Raw genomic sequence first — 15379 nt, 5'->3', positions numbered from 1 at the left:
TTAATGGGCAGTTCATATGAAAATGTTGCACTAACAAAAATTATCCTCTGTACGGTAAGTCAGGAGTTATTTAAAACCCCAGATGCTTGGACAACTCCCTATATCAAAAGGATAACATCTGGCTCAGCCCAATCAGATCACAGTATTTTTGACTTGGTCAGTGTCAAAGCAAAAAGGTAAAATTGGTTAACACCCACTTCAGAATTTCGTAGCTGAGAAAAGGTGCCCACTCGACATAAAACCTAAAGCTGCGCAATACCTTGCGAATGTCTTACTCAAGCAGCTCAGGCTCGCCTCAAAATGGTACAGTGGAACCTCTGTTAACAACCACCCCCGAATAAAGGCCAGTTGCTATATAACGGCCAGGCACTCAGGTCCCAAATGAACAGTTTTTGTACAAAACAACCTCTCAACAAAGACCACCTCTGTATAAAGGCCAATTAAAACATTGTTCCCCAAAGGTGTCCGTTATAGAGGGATTCCACTGTAATTGGTGATGGTAAGTATAATCTTGATTATTTTTATGGGCATGCTTAGAAAATCTTGTGCAGTTATTTTCACTCTTGGAGACCATACAAAACTCTCATGCATTCAGTGTGATCATCGATCACGTAAAGCGAAGGTAATTGTGGTGTTCATCTTGTGCAATCAAAAGGCTTTATACTCTTTGTTGAAAAAACAGTTTCGATTGCTAGGGTTGAGTATAGAAGAAGATGTGATCCACCCAAAAACATTGTGAAGATCATTCTGAAGGTAACGAATAATTCAGACAGACAGTGTCAGTATCATTAAGTTTCATTGATTACAAATTTGTTGTATACATGTGTTCAGCGGTCGATATACCCCCTTGATATAGGGCTACTAATGTATAAGTATGGCGTACATAATTATATTATCCATTTATGTGTCTTCTAAACGTCAGGCTTAAGCATGTCGAATTTGGTACGGACTTTCCTCTGGAGAAAAAATTATTTTGGTGCGACACTATATAGGAAGCTTAAACTTTGTGCATCGTTCTCATTGATACTCTTCTTGTGAAACTGTTTCGCCAATCTGTTAGTTGATGGGTGGTATATATGCATGGTGCATTGCTTGGTTCCACTCTGTTGTACAAATTGCTCGAATTCTTGAGATGTGAAAATTGCGGTCCATTATATCAGACACCAACTGTTCCGTGGTCATATCTTGCAAATAATTATTGCTTTAAGTGCTTCAATGGTTTTTGTCGAGGTGTATGCAGTAGTTGACATCATGATATTAAACTTCTGGCCATGCATGGGCATCAACATTGTTCCAAGGAAGCTAAGGGACTGGCATTTCCATGGTTACGGATTATTTTCCATGAAGTTGTTGGCAATGTGAAGACTCACTGAAGAGGTCACTCACACACTCCAGTGGAGGATTCGACTTTTTTTATAAGGCTTGGTTTTCAACATCCTCCACCACCATGCATGCATACAGTATATAATACAGTTTCTGCATGGCAACAACCTTCATCCACATGACACAATGCATAATGACCCCCACGAATACCCTCAAGAAGAGCTCCTGCAGTTGCTGTCGCAGACTTGGAGAGTCACTCTGACTCCCACAGGCATATAGGCATCCGTGTCTATCGTGATTTCATGCATTGTACTTATCTGGAATTGGCCAGCCTTCCCTCACACATCTCAAACGTTACAGGATGAGACTGCACCATGCAGAGACACATTAATTAGAAAGACTGACAGCTTCTCCTCTGACTCGAGAACTGCTAGTGAAAATCTTGAGAGTCCAACTGCATTGCTGTGAGATTCGGTAGGCTTGAACGTAATAATAATTATATTGACAGCAGGGCGCGTCTTTGTAGATGTGCTGTTGCTAATTTGAAGGTATAGACGTTTAAGACATCACAGGCATAATGGGCACCTATATTAAGAGAATAATAGGCAGGCTTTGGAAACATGGGTCAAGGGTGTTTCTAAAAATTGAAGCAGCTATAGGGGGTATACTCAAATACTGGAAATTCATGGGGCCGCATGCATGCGCGACATGATTATCTGGGAGGCCAGGGGGTGCTCCATTAGATACAGTAACACGACTGACAGGACAGCCACCTGGGGTGTTAATATTAAACATGCATGTACACACAGTGCATGTGAACACCATTCACACAAAAGATAATAAGTGCATGCATGTAAGCTAAATATATTACTGTACACATAATTGTTGATCAATTTCCTCCTATTTCAGCATACACTGGCTCCTTTGCCTGTGCTGGCAGGGGGATCTCATCATACAGATGAGGGCCAGTGTCCTCTTGAGATACAGAAGGTTTTCCTGTCGTCTCATATGCTTCATTTCTTCTTAACTGAATTACAAAAGAATAGGCTTCATTGGCATGAAGTCTTAAATGTTTATTGTCATTATACACTTCTTCCGCGCTTGTTTTGGTAGATAATCTTCTTAGAAGAACCCTGATAGTCACTATGGATATGCCGACAAGGCAAACAGCACCTATGGCTCCTCCAAAAACTCCAGCTGTGCAGCAGAGTACAATACATAATTAAGAGTATAAGACATAACGTATACGTGACTAAAAGTTATTATAGAGCATTGCAAGTGCCAAGTAAACTTCAGCTTGCTATCCAAACTTCTTAATTGTGTTGAGTGCATGGCACCTTATTACCTGACAGCATCATCACAAGCGTTATTCTTGTGTCTGTGCTGTTTCCTGTGATGAAAACATTTTGAGCTTAGAAGCATCCTTTATGCATGCACTTGCCTGGTGTTGTCAGTGTTATCAGATTCTCTGTTGTGTTGTTTGATGGTGTGCTATTCATAACCTCTGTTCTGAGATCAGATAATTCTATCCTAAACTCTCGGATGTGCACATTATTCAAAACACTTTCTTCAAAACCAGAAACGATAAGAGATACGTTTCCAACGATGAAAAGTGTCGACAGGTTGAAAGTAGTGTGTACGGAACATTGTGTAGTTCTGCATCCAGTGTTATTAGAGAGGCTTAAATGTTGTTCCAGTGATACAACTCCGTTTTCAGATTCCAGAACCAACATACAACGGTGAGCAGTTGCTCCTCTGGCAAAACGGCAGGTCACCTTTAACAAGTTTCCTACTTTTGATACGCTCACATCCTGAAGATCATAAGTACCTGCATGTGAGTATAATAAACAATTATAATTATGCATGCGTGCATGCAGCCATGTATTATAGACAATAATTATATATACAGTATATAAAATAAATTACTGAAATTGATGGGGTTCAGTAGTAACTGCCTAGAATGTGTAGTGCGAATGATGTTGAGTGTATAAGCTTCATTCTTCGGAAGTGGCAGCTTCAATACAATGGAATGGTTGTAACCATATTGCTTTACAGTTGCGAGTACTTCCATTGAGAGTCGTTGGGTTACATTCATTTCATATAGGTATAGACAATCGTCAATCGTTGATACATTGGACTGCATTTAAATGCATGTGAGAAATTAACAGCATGATTCTGATTAAATGCATGTTTTACATAATTATAATAATACCTTGTTATCATATTCTGTGAAGGAGATTTTGATAACCGTTGTGTTGTCATTGTCAAATTCGAGACTTAGTGGTCGTCTTTCACCTAATAAGAAAGGTAACCATGCATCTGATCATAAATTCAACTAGTTTGAAGCGGACATACTGCCTGCCATTGAGAATTCGTCGTTAATGTTACACCTTTCAATCACAAGTTGAGCTGAGCTGTTGCTCTCTCCAACAATATTCCAGACAGTTATGAATACAAACTGGTCAAAGAAATACTTTGGGAGAAAAAGTCGAGCTGTTGTTGCATTAGCACACTCGGGGTCAACGTTATTTTTGTAGGTGCACACTGTGTAATTTTCTATGTCTGGCTCCACATTAGAAATGTCTAAAGTTTGTGGCTGCATCCATTCTACTAAGTAATGCGTTGCATTGTAGCTGCTGTATGTTGCGTTGGGTGGCATATCGAGTAACCCTTGGATGTTGAATTGAGCCGTATGAGCAGAATAGGCCACCTCCCATGGTTCATCGCTATATGCCCTGCACTCAATTTCAGCAATACGATTGTTAGCTGGAATAGCTGGTATCCTTATGACTGAATGTTGGGACCTGTTAGCATAGGATTCAGTGTACACGAATATCTTGTCTCTAAGAGAAGGATCGTTATGAGCATAGCCGTCTACTATCCAGCGAATGTCATCACTGTTTCTGGTGACACATGTAAATGATCCGAACTCAGTAGAATCTTGGTATGCATTATATATCAAGGGTGGCAAAACAGCTGTACAGACAACAGATATAATAATAATAATTTATAGTTGCATACATAAACATGATACAACAATAGATCTACTCACTTGCTTGAAGTTGTGCTGAAGAAAATTTGCTGCAATTTTCACTGAACAGTAAAATGAAAAAGAGTCTGAAAACCATTTTGGTTTATACTGTAGCAGTCGACTCCAGCCCCTTTTAGTCTTTCTTGTGGGGTCTGGGAATCAAGGCTATAATTATGTCCTGTTTGCGCATGCGCATGCCAATTGAGGATGCTCTGCAAGATGTTAGTCTCGCACTAGGCTCGATCCCAGGCCGATCCGTCTCCAATTGAACTCTAGGTACTGGGCGTGACCGGAACTGGTCAGTTGGCTAAAAATACAGAGTGTACTGCACACAGCAGTACTGCGTCAATAATAAATGCAGGTGTTTAGAAGCGAAGATCTCAAACAAGAGCTTCCAGAAAGACTTAATAAATACTGCGCTGCCACTTGAATTAGGTATAATTATATAGATCTGTAGAGAGAAGCAGGAGACATCATTGAAGCTAAATATCTACAACACGTTTGTGCTACTACCCATGGCCTCTCTTTCTGTGATAGTCTTACAGCATAAATAAAATTATATCAGTTGCATCATAGATATAATAATTATAAAGTAGAGAGGGATTGCATGGAAACGGAAGTGATTCACGTGATGTTTTACAAAATGAAGAAAACTCGGCCTGGGATCGAGGCTAGCTGGGACCATGCATTCTTGTATATCTCCCACAAAAAGCCAGGAAACATATTGTGTCCAATGCATACATCTCAAAGCTACCCCCATTACTGAACCACATGCTCCCTGATGGTAGATATCAATTGGAAACTAAGAAAATACAGTCATGAAGTAGCTATATATAGAGGTCAGTCCACAGAGCGCTTTTTCATGCTTGTGTTCCTATTATAGTATATAATACGATAATAGCTAAGGCTGCTGTGTAACTAAATAGTGTTTTGTGTCCCAAATGGCCTCAAGTATGAGATGTTTAGCAGCAGAACTGCTTGTGGACTTCTTACATGCAGAGAGCAAAACAATTCTCATGAATTATTCATCATGTTTTTATAGCCCTTGTGTTAAAAAGTGAGATTAAAACCGTGCATGCAGATACACGGATAGTACTTCGAAGGTTAGACCTGTGCCAAATATTCCGGAATAATTTTTTGGATATACAATTTGAGTAATAGGTGTGAAAATAGTTTAATTGAGTTGCACATGCGCAGTAGCTCGGAACACACCCACATTTACGTGGCATCAATCAATGTTGAAACCACATTTTGTATGCTAAAGTTTGTTATTTTGCTGCTGAAATGACTTAATCCCTTTTTTGTGCTACATAATTTTTAGGTGTTTTATTTCGCTGCTGTGTATGAATAATAGGTGTCATCAATTTGAATAATATATATAGGCTGATGAAGTTTAATAATAGGCGGATCCAGTGCGAATAAAAATTTGAAATAAATACATAAATAAATAAATAATAGGTAAATAAATTTGAAATATTGGCACACTGTCAGGCCTATCGAGGGTATACTTCTATTTCCAATCCCTCTCTACTTTATATTATGGTTGCATCTAGCCGCATGGAAACTGTAGCAAGTTGCGCAACAAGAGGCTGCTTTGGTTTCCTTCTTTTTGCCTCCAATTGACCGCAGTAGTTAACATGCCAAGAAATCCCCACGTGTGAACACAACTCGTTGATAGGAAGTTCCCCAGACCCATGCTATCGACCTAGCGTTCAAATAGAAAACATTCAGGGCTGGTGCGCGAGAATAATGATATAATGCTATATACAGTGGAAACTCCATTAACGAGCACCTCCGAAGAGCAACCACACGCTATATAACGGCCAAGAGCTCAGGTCCGGATTGAAACTACAATGACTTCAATGTAAAGCAACCTCTCAGGAGCGACCACCTGAGCAGCTTTCTAGTCCCCAACCAGCTTTAGCAATGGAAAATAACCTCCCAGAACGGACAGCCACACCCAGAATTAGCAGAAAATTATTGCTGAGATAGCATTATTTTGCACAATCGTGAAAACCTAGCTGTAAGCTTGTCTCTACAGCTTTTTCAAAGCTTGTATGAGCTAAAGAAGCAGTTAGCAAAGCTCCAAGATTCATTTTCAGCAAGAAATGACCTCATAGACCATACATAGCTGGGAATCGGAACCTCCCAAGTAAGACCACCTCTCTATAACGGCCAAAAGGCTGTTCCCCAATGGTATCCGTTTTATGGAGTTACCATAATAACTAGTAGCTTTATGTTATGTAGCTTTGACACCTCCACCGACTGGCATCGAGGCATCAGCACATGCATGCACGCAGTGCTTTCATTATACTATAGCTATAGGAATTCAGTATCCAACTCCCACGCATATTCAATCCATTCTTCAATCCATTCTTCTACTTTTTGGACTAATTATTATAGCACTGGTATAGTTGGGAATGAATAATAAAAAAAATGTGCAGTTAAATAATTCTAGGCAATGTTGAATAAATAATAAGCTCTGGGCTAACTACAGTTGAGTTCTTTATTAGAATGTCATGTATAATAGTTAGATACTGTTTAGGAGGTATCTATGGGAATTATAAGCCCAAAGGCCTGCTGTAGTATCCCGAGCAAAGCGAGGGTACTACGAGTGCCTGCGGGCTTATAATTCCCATAGATACCGACTAAACAGTATCTAACGAGTTTAGTTGCTAGGTTCATTTCAAAAACTAACCGAAAGAATGGACGCTGACAAAGACCTAGGCCTAGACAAGCTCTTTTCTGAAGAAGTACTCGGCATAATAATGACCAAGCCCATAGACCCCTCCCTCTACGACATAAATGTGGAGGCGGAGCTGGCTACTCAGAACAAAGAAAGGAGGAGGAGCTGGACAAGCCAACAGAACCTGCACAATCTTCTCTACCTAACTCAAAGCGAATGAAGCAAAGTGTCTGCAGGCCTCTTATCACGGCAGGTGCAGTGTACAGTTTGGATAGTGATATCTGCATAAGGTGAATAATTAGAATGGAAATCCCGGGATTGACCTGTTCAAGGATGCTTGTTTTGCTGACTTTCGAGTGTGCCTAGACTCCGAAATGAAGCGCTTGCAGAGAGCTGGACTAGGGTCACAAAAGAAAGCTGAACCTCTAATACATACTCCGTGCAACTGCTGCTACTAGACTCTACAACGCTGGAGTGGACGAACAAATGATAATGGAAACAACTGGACACCGAAGCTTGGAAGGAGTTCGCAGCTACAAGAGAACTTCTGAGTGTCAAAAGAAGTCAGTTTCAGACATCCTCAACGTAAAGCCAATTAACATACTGGCACACACTGATCACTCACAGATGGCAGTGCAACAGAACTCACAAACCAACTGCTGTCAATTTATGCCTCCAAACTTTAACTTTAGTGCCTGCAACGTTATACCATCAATCTCTCTATGCCTACATCCAACAACCAACGTATTAACAGCGACTGAACATTATAATTTTTTGTCATTACCAAAAACAGAACAGTTACTTCTCATTGTTTTTTATAATACAATCTACAAAAAACATGTTTGAAAAACACAAAAATTAATAATGAATGGTTGTTGTGAACATGAAAATTACAGGTTTATATGAGAATTTACAGGTTAATATGGGAAATATAAACCCTGTACTGACCAATCAGATTGCTTGATTCTGGGCTACTAGTAACTAAATACAAATAATGGATGCTATAGTCGACAGATATTAATTGATTCCATTCCAATTGCAGTCTCCTGTAAGGATACATGAAAATGCAATATCTGAAATCACAGAGTCATGACTGGTATAGGCATGCATGCATTGTACAATAATAGTCCTATACAACTAATACTGTATATAATTTCCGGGGATCAAAACGTTCGAAGCTGGAATGCAGCCGCGTCGTTGTGATAGTCACAACTGGCATTCCAGAGAGTATTGTACAATGATCTTGAGCAACGCATAACCGCCCACTGTATCCTGTTATCTATATGAGGATGCCAATAGTAACAATTATTGAAAGGTTGCTTTTAAATTACTACGTGCCTAGCTGCTACGATCCCAAAGTAACAAAAAAATCTCCTAGTTTTTGTAGAGGATGGGGCTCTAGATCTCGTAAAAACTTGCACGTAAAGTAATCGAAAAAAGTATGCTCATGCAGTTCTAATAGATATAGGATACATGCAGTGGGCGGCATAATGTCGCTGTTTCTATAGCTACCCCATGAATATTACTGTGACCACTGTGGTATATGCCATGGCCGGTTTACCTATATAGCAGCTATATAATTACATTAGTGGTAAATTCAAGTACCGTATTTACTTGACTAAACGCCTGGGCGTTTATTTTATATCAAAGTCTGTAAAGGGGGCGTTAAATGAGATGGGCGCTTATTCGAAATAGGCGTTTATTGTTATGTCTACTCTGAACTCTTGCACAGCAGCAGTTATTATGCTCTTTTTGGCTGCTGCCACAGCTCTCAGCTTAAATCTTAAGTCATAGGAGTGGTGTTTCTACCTCTGTGTTGGTATCTCTCTCTCTGCCATCATAAAAATGTCTATTATTCTATACTGCCATGCTTGCAACTGGTTACACGTGCTAATTCAGCTCCACCCACAGTGCCACGCCCATACATGGGCGATTATTATGCCTCGGTACGCATGCGCAAGCGAGATATACGGTAGTGTGTTTGTGTGCATGTGTGTGTGTAGACTGCTACAGCTGCTCAAGGATCAATGAAATGCAAGTAAGAGTTTCTACAGGCTTCTAGTCATGTTTCGATTTTAATTTGTGGATTTGCAAAATAATGCTTCGTTCACGAGTTATGCCTACTTGGAATGCCATTGCAGCCTTTTCAGAAGAGCACGTAGCCAAACTTGTTTACCGAGTGTTGCTAGTAGTTAGCTCTGCACTAGAACGCTAGCTATTGGTAGCTGCAAGAGTGAGAAGAGAGCTGCAAGGCTTTGCTGATGGCAGCCATTAATTTTAGACTTGAACTTTGGCATCGATCGTTTTTAACAACAATCATGGTCGATCATTACCCACTATTTGAGTTGCATGCAGCATGCAAATAAAAAAAAAGTTCATCATGTGTATAAAATTAAGCTATTAGTAGCTTTATGTTATGTAGCTTTGGCATCTCCACCGAGTCATCAGCACCTGCGGTGTGTTCATTTAAGATGGGCGTTTATTGACAAAGACAGTGCTTTTACCATGAGCGTTTAAACGAGATGGGCGTTTAATCAAGGAGGGCGTTTAATCAAGTAAATACGGTACATGCATGTATAGATAATAATTATGCACATGCATGTACGTGTACACTCACATCCTTAAGCTTCTGATTCTTGTTCACATTGTTCTGGTTCTTTCAAAAGTACCAGGCATGAACTATTAATTAATATGCTCTCTTCCTCTTCCTGTGGATAAAAATCAACCAGTGCAGGGTAAAGTAAATGGGTGTTTAATTACCAGACACTAAACGAAATATTAGGCCCGCCAGTATATAATTATGAGTACCATTCTTATGAAATAATCAACAAAAGAACCTGTATTGACTAGTAATTATGGCGTATCAGGGTTTCATACAGGATTTTTAGCTGGGAGGGGGATCCGTTTAATTGAGGGGGGTCTGGGGGTCCTCTCCCGGAAAATTTTTTGAGGAACGGTTATCTGAGGTGCTTTAAACCATACATTTTACTAGTCTATATAGGAGAAAAGTCATACAATTTTATTATGACATCATTAATGTTCAGATTTCTAGGGGGGGGGATTTTGGCTGGGGGTGGGAAATCCTAGGGCGCCCCCCCTCTGTATGAAACCCTGCTTATAACCAACTAATGCCGAGGGCGTAGCCCGGAGGCTATAAAGTACTGTATGTTAGTTATAAAGCCATTTAATTAGCATCAAAAGGACAGTACTGTATTTGTATCAACATGTAAATGCACTTGTACCATGATGTGCTCTGACACTAAGGAATATCCATTGAAACTCTCAGGATACTCTAGGGTACAAATCCCACATACCCTAGGGTACGTTGGCTGTGGTCAGCCTAAAGCCCACCCTCCATCCAAAGGAGCCTCTCTTTTATAGAACACTACTGTGACACACTTGGCCACATTGTGAAGATCAAAACTACCTGACCACATTGGAACTGGGTTATTTGAAGTTGTAAATGTGGTTTGTCAAGTGCAAGCACACCACACAAAATGTGCACAGTGCATGCACAGCAGAGATCAAAGAGTGTTTACTACTATACTCAGTTGTAAATGGGTTGGATAACAGCTTCTAATTGCAATAATTATGTGTTCATAGTACAAGATACCTGTATGTGGATATCTGTCTGCTGTGTATGTACTCTCTTGGGGACTACATAGAACTGCCCTCATAGTACAAATCCAATACACCCTTGATATAATTATGGTATAACTATTACATACAATGTACCTTCTTATGTGGTTGGTTGTAAATAAACAATTGGTCGGGTGCAGCAGCATTGGTTTCTTGTATATCCTTTAGTGGTATAGACTTGCATAATAGCATGCTGCATGTACATTGACAGTAATTTACCTCCGTCAACGCGTTGTTTTCTTCCTTGCGTATTTCGGGCTTACTGTCATTCCCTTCAGGCTCAAACATGACTGACTGACTGACTGCAGACTGAGAGAATGTAATAATTATCAATTATGGCTGCAAAACATGGAAGTTTACTGTTTAAAATTGAGTGAGTATTACATATATCATGATCTCTCTGTTTGGTTACAATAGCTCTAAAATACCGTATTTTCATGAAAGGGTACTGTTTGTTGTATGGTTTCACTATTGCCTTCGTCACTATTGCCTTCGTTTAATTCACGATAAATTGCTGTCGATGGCGGACCTATAAACAGACACAAAACAAAGCAATGTTCAAACAACACACAATCAATCAACTCACCTATGCGTGAAGGAGTTTCCTCGGTGCCTTGCTCAGTAATGGTGCCATCATTAGGTTGGGGGGGTACTTGTTCATCTTGGTTCGCTACAGGGGTGGGTACTTGTCCGTCTTGGTTCACTACAACTGCTGCTGTACGACTGTTTCCAAATCTTCGCCGGCAAACTGTCTGGCAGGCTGCTGTACAACTGTTCCTAAATCTTTGCCAGCAGCAAACGACAGTAATCAGGATCAGAACTAGCCCTGGGACAACCAGGGCAATCACTACGCCAGCCACTGTATTTAGGAAAATTGCATAGGATATGATGTGTACTGTACAAAGTAATGGGGTAGAGAGAGACATTTCACGCTGATACAAGAACATAAATAAATGCAATTAATACACCTTTCCCAGAAGACCATTCATTAGTAGATTTAGTGATTGTTTCGCCTGTGTCTGTTGTTGAGGTTGAGCCAGCTGGTAATAGCGTAGTTGCTGGTGACAACACTGTTATGGGGAATAACAAATAAAATGAAAGCACCACGAGTGCTGATAGAAGGAATGATGCCAAAAAGTAAGAAATATTGACCATGATTGTTACTAAAAAGGATGCCAAAAGTTCAAAATAACGTGGTAGACTAAAGAAGGGTGTGCAATAATTGCCGAGCGCCTTAGCGCGAGGAACTAATACTGCATTATATCTCAGAAAACCTATGCATGTATGCAGGTATGTTACGCTTTAGAATTGGGTGTGGCTACGTTCGTTAATCTTTTAATACCTCCAAACTGATCTACTATTGGCATAATTAATATGCATTAGATACGCAAAGAATAAAGCTACGTACTAGCTGGAAGAGCTAACTATATAATTATTATAGGCTGGCTGTAGCCATAGTTCCTGATCTATGCTGTAGCAAGGGCGTATGAGAGAAGAGGGCATGCAACAGCTTGCGAGAAAAAACTGTAAGTGGGCGGTGGAATTTACTGACAGGTAACTATGGTTGTACAGATTGTGGTATATAGCAAAGGCGTCATATCCGGCGCGAGCATATTTTGGCAGTACCGGGTCTAAGCGTATGTCACGTGCCCCCATGTCTCTGTTTCGCTAGAGGTTGGAGGTCACGTGACTGCGGTTAGGTTTTTGGGGGAGTACTGAGAGAGGGGCCCCCGCGATTAGCCTTAAGCACGTAAGTGTTGGGGTCCTCATTCAGCCCCCCAAACCGGTAAATCAACATCGTCGGATGGAAAAGGTGGTTAGGGCTCTAACCGATATGGAGTATTGAATGGGAGGGTGGGAGGCAAAGAGTTTGACGAGTCTTTTGCAAAACTCTGGCTACTGACACGTGTGTGGCAGATACTGCGCACGCGCAGTAAGGCCAGAGGGCCAAGCCTTAGTTATCATAGAGTGTACCCGAGGTAACGCCGCGGTTAGGGTACTTTCTCGTTAACTACGTTTAACATCTAAAAATAGATTGTAGGCTTGTCTGATTTTGTAAAATACATGTAGTAAATAGCTATAAATAGATCGAATAAAGTTTTTGCTTAAACGTTGGACTAATAGTGAGTTGCGTGCCCTCTTCTCTCATATGCCCTTGGATGTAGCTATATAAGAGTGAGTCTCACATGAACGAAGCCAACAATGACACTACTACTCATGGAAAGAAAAAGCAGAGTTCTAGACATAGTTCTATACACATATAACGTAATTGCTATTTTATACGCATTCTTTATTAGCCAATCTCATTCTCTATACTCTCTAGCAAGTCTACTCTCCTTCTTTCTCCTAAAATTGTACTTGAATACAACTCTGCGGAAGGCTGTTCATGCGTGTGCGTATACCTAGTTGATACAATCGCTGCTCATTGATGCTGCGGTGACAATGGAACTTTTTACAGTACTCATGGCAAATAAAAATAGCTGCGCTCTCTGCAGAGACAACTTGTAGAATAGCAACAAATGTTGCTACACACAAATCTAAAGACGCCATCCACGTAAGCAAAATTAGCCGTAACTCGAATGAGTCTTACTTGCTTAAGAGACTCAGTCAACTCACTAGGGGTAGGGGAGCATATTATTTGAGAATCCAGTCGGCAGCAGACTTTTTTAACACGAGCGAGATCAATCAAGCAATGTACCTGATCACTACCAGAAACTCTTGTACAGGGATAACTATCTGTGATTTGAATAACTCCTTTAGCTTTAAGTGTTTCTAGGCAATCATTGGCTGAGTTGAGGACGTCACAAGTCATGTTGTCAAATTTAATTATCAAATAACTCAATCGAGAATTATCGTCTCTGTTAAGATAGGTGCAAGTGACTTCATTTTCATTCACATCAACTGTAGCGGCAAGAGATTTAATACATATCAGTATCAGTATAGTATAAATAATTATGACCAGACTACACAAGCGCAGTATGCAATACAATCTCTTACCAGTAACCGATGCTAGCATGGGCATGTGATAGGTCACAGGAAGGCCTAGAATAAATACAGCTAGATACACACAGAACTTCATTGCTTGATGACTGATTCGCTGAAGGAAAGTCACATGACCCACTCACTTGTCCTAAAGTCTGGCCCTAGCCTCGAAACCAAGCCGGCAAGTGTGCCAATCTTTAGTGGGCGGTAACACTCCATATATTTCCTATTATAGCGCTCCTGGAGACAAGTCTGCTCACAAGACTAGTAACTGCCACCTATCCTCGAGACCAGGCCGATTAAAATACGTATTTTAATCGGCCTAGTCTCGAGGCTAACTGCCACCCTGACGACAGTGTCTGCAACGATGTGTGTGTGGAATCAATTGGAACCGGATCTTCAAGCACTCTCCTCCGAGACCATGTCAAGACACACTGCCATTACCACTATAAATAACACCAGACTAGACATTGAGGCAAATGGTTTCTAGGGAGGAAGACTGGAGAGACCTTCATAGATGTGACAGATGTCAGGGTGTTTAACCCCCATGCACCATCGAACTAGTCTCGCACCAGAGGAGGAACGCCAGGGTCAATAGGGTCACGTTTAATGAAGGATTAAACCTTCTTGTTCTGGGTTCTTGACCTTTGCTGCATATAGCAGCTTAGCGCTTCTGTTCTTTATTTGCCTGCTTGGAAAGCTTACTATACCTAGATCTATCCAGTGCAGCAAGCCAGTACATCAAAATTTATACCCTAGCCACGGAAAGCTAATTTCCATATATTGTGGGTTTGAAGAATGCAATAAAAGGTCAAAGGTTGCAATTAAATCCAGGATCTCCTCTCTCAAGCTGATTCCTCTGGGGCACGATAGCTCAACCGATTTCTGTTGTGATTATAAAGAGGATCAATCTATTGATGGTGTATAAACTCAGGGGCGCGAGGGTAAACTCAGTTTTACATGTAAAACATAGGGCCACGTGGTGTTTTAATTAGTGACCTTTTGACACTGGCATTCCTCCTCTGGTCTCGCACAGCCAGCCCCGGATGTTTTCTATTTGAACGCTAGGTCAATAGCATGGGCTGGTCATAGATAGTAGAGGGAAGGGATTGGAAACATCTCAGGTGACCAATTAGCCTCGATCCCAGGCCGAGTTTTCGCTTTTATAACGGTTAGGCGAACAACTGGGCCTGGTACTAGTTGTCTGCGCATGCGTCAAATTTTCATTGTATATTTGTGGTCGGCAAAAATATTTAATAAATCAATAATAGAAATTTGTACACAGAAAATGCACAGAGTGAGTACACAAAAGATGCACATAGGGAGCTGCTTCACAAAGGCCTTGGGAGTTGCCAGTTGTGCTGCAGCACAATTACAGTGACCCAGGGCAACTCAGGATGATTGAATGCCTTCAAATTACGTTTCAAAAAGATTTAGCAGGCTGCTAGACTTCTCTGATTCTAGGCCCCAACTCGTAACTCAGTTAAATTTTGCTTGAGAAAACGTAGATTCTCTTGATGTCTCTGAGCTACCCAGCAACACTCGAATGAGCAGGTCATACTCCAGTCCTGTGAGTATAGGACAATATTAAAAGAAACCAAAGACGGTTAAACCCTTACCTCAAACTGTCCAGTCTCGTCCGTTAGTATAGCCAAGAGGAGCACTGTTGGGATAGCTGGATATTAGCCATTGCTCCTGTACAGAGAAGTAGACATTTT

General features: G+C 40.8%; 2 protein-coding genes across 4 annotated transcripts; both read right to left on the bottom strand.

Moving 5' to 3' along the window:
* Nucleotides 1–2080: 2080 nt before the first annotated feature.
* Nucleotides 2081–4513, bottom strand: LOC135346182 (uncharacterized). Its single transcript, XM_064543734.1, has 7 exons — nucleotides 4376–4513; nucleotides 3679–4299; nucleotides 3536–3618; nucleotides 3250–3460; nucleotides 2765–3151; nucleotides 2669–2713; nucleotides 2081–2520 (listed from the first exon to the last, which is right to left on the bottom strand). Exons 1-7 carry the CDS (start codon nucleotides 4449–4451, stop codon nucleotides 2213–2215), a joined length of 1731 nt encoding a protein of 576 aa, XP_064399804.1. The 5' UTR covers nucleotides 4452–4513; the 3' UTR covers nucleotides 2081–2212.
* A 3280-nt stretch (nucleotides 4514–7793) lies between these two features.
* On the bottom strand, nucleotides 7794–13814 carry LOC135346649 (uncharacterized). Of its 3 annotated transcripts, none has more exons than XM_064544346.1 (9): nucleotides 13677–13814; nucleotides 13296–13580; nucleotides 11648–11749; nucleotides 11266–11538; nucleotides 11108–11208; nucleotides 10899–10988; nucleotides 10776–10841; nucleotides 9658–9748; nucleotides 7794–8086 (listed from the first exon to the last, which is right to left on the bottom strand). In XM_064544346.1, exons 1-8 carry the CDS (start codon nucleotides 13756–13758, stop codon nucleotides 9662–9664), a joined length of 1086 nt encoding a protein of 361 aa, XP_064400416.1. In that variant the 5' UTR covers nucleotides 13759–13814; the 3' UTR covers nucleotides 7794–8086; nucleotides 9658–9661. The 3 variants fall into 3 exon arrangements, with proteins under 3 accessions (XP_064400416.1, XP_064400431.1, XP_064400424.1); XM_064544361.1 differs by having other exon boundaries at nucleotides 11693–11749; XM_064544354.1 differs by lacking the exon at nucleotides 7794–8086 and adding an exon at nucleotides 8138–8319.
* Between the last annotated feature and the right edge of the window lie 1565 nt (nucleotides 13815–15379).

The sequence above is a fragment of the Halichondria panicea genome, chromosome 1 (genome assembly GCF_963675165.1).
Source record: "Halichondria panicea chromosome 1, odHalPani1.1, whole genome shotgun sequence".
NCBI lineage: Eukaryota > Metazoa > Porifera > Demospongiae > Suberitida > Halichondriidae > Halichondria > Halichondria panicea.
Note: the sequence above shows the minus strand (reverse complement) of the source record. Positions and strands in the feature narration are given on the sequence as shown.

Coding starts and splice junctions, on each gene's coding strand:
- LOC135346182 (XM_064543734.1), bottom strand. CDS start 4,451: ATGGTTTTCAGACTCTTTTTCATTTTACTGTTCAGTGAAAATTGCAGC. Junction 4,300..4,375: donor TTCAGCACAACTTCAAGCAA/GTGAGTAGATCT, acceptor TTGTCTGTACAG/CTGTTTTGCCACCCTTGATA. Junction 3,461..3,535: donor TCACAGAATATGATAACAAG/GTATTATTATAA, acceptor ATTTAAATGCAG/TCCAATGTATCAACGATTGA.
- LOC135346649 (XM_064544346.1), bottom strand. CDS start 13,758: ATGAAGTTCTGTGTGTATCTAGCTGTATTTATTCTAGGCCTTCCTGTG. Junction 11,750..13,295: donor AATATGCTCCCCTACCCCTA/GTGAGTTGACTG, acceptor TCCCCATAACAG/TGTTGTCACCAGCAACTACG. Junction 10,989..11,107: donor TACCCTTTCATGAAAATACG/GTATTTTAGAGC, acceptor ACATTCTCTCAG/TCTGCAGTCAGTCAGTCAGT.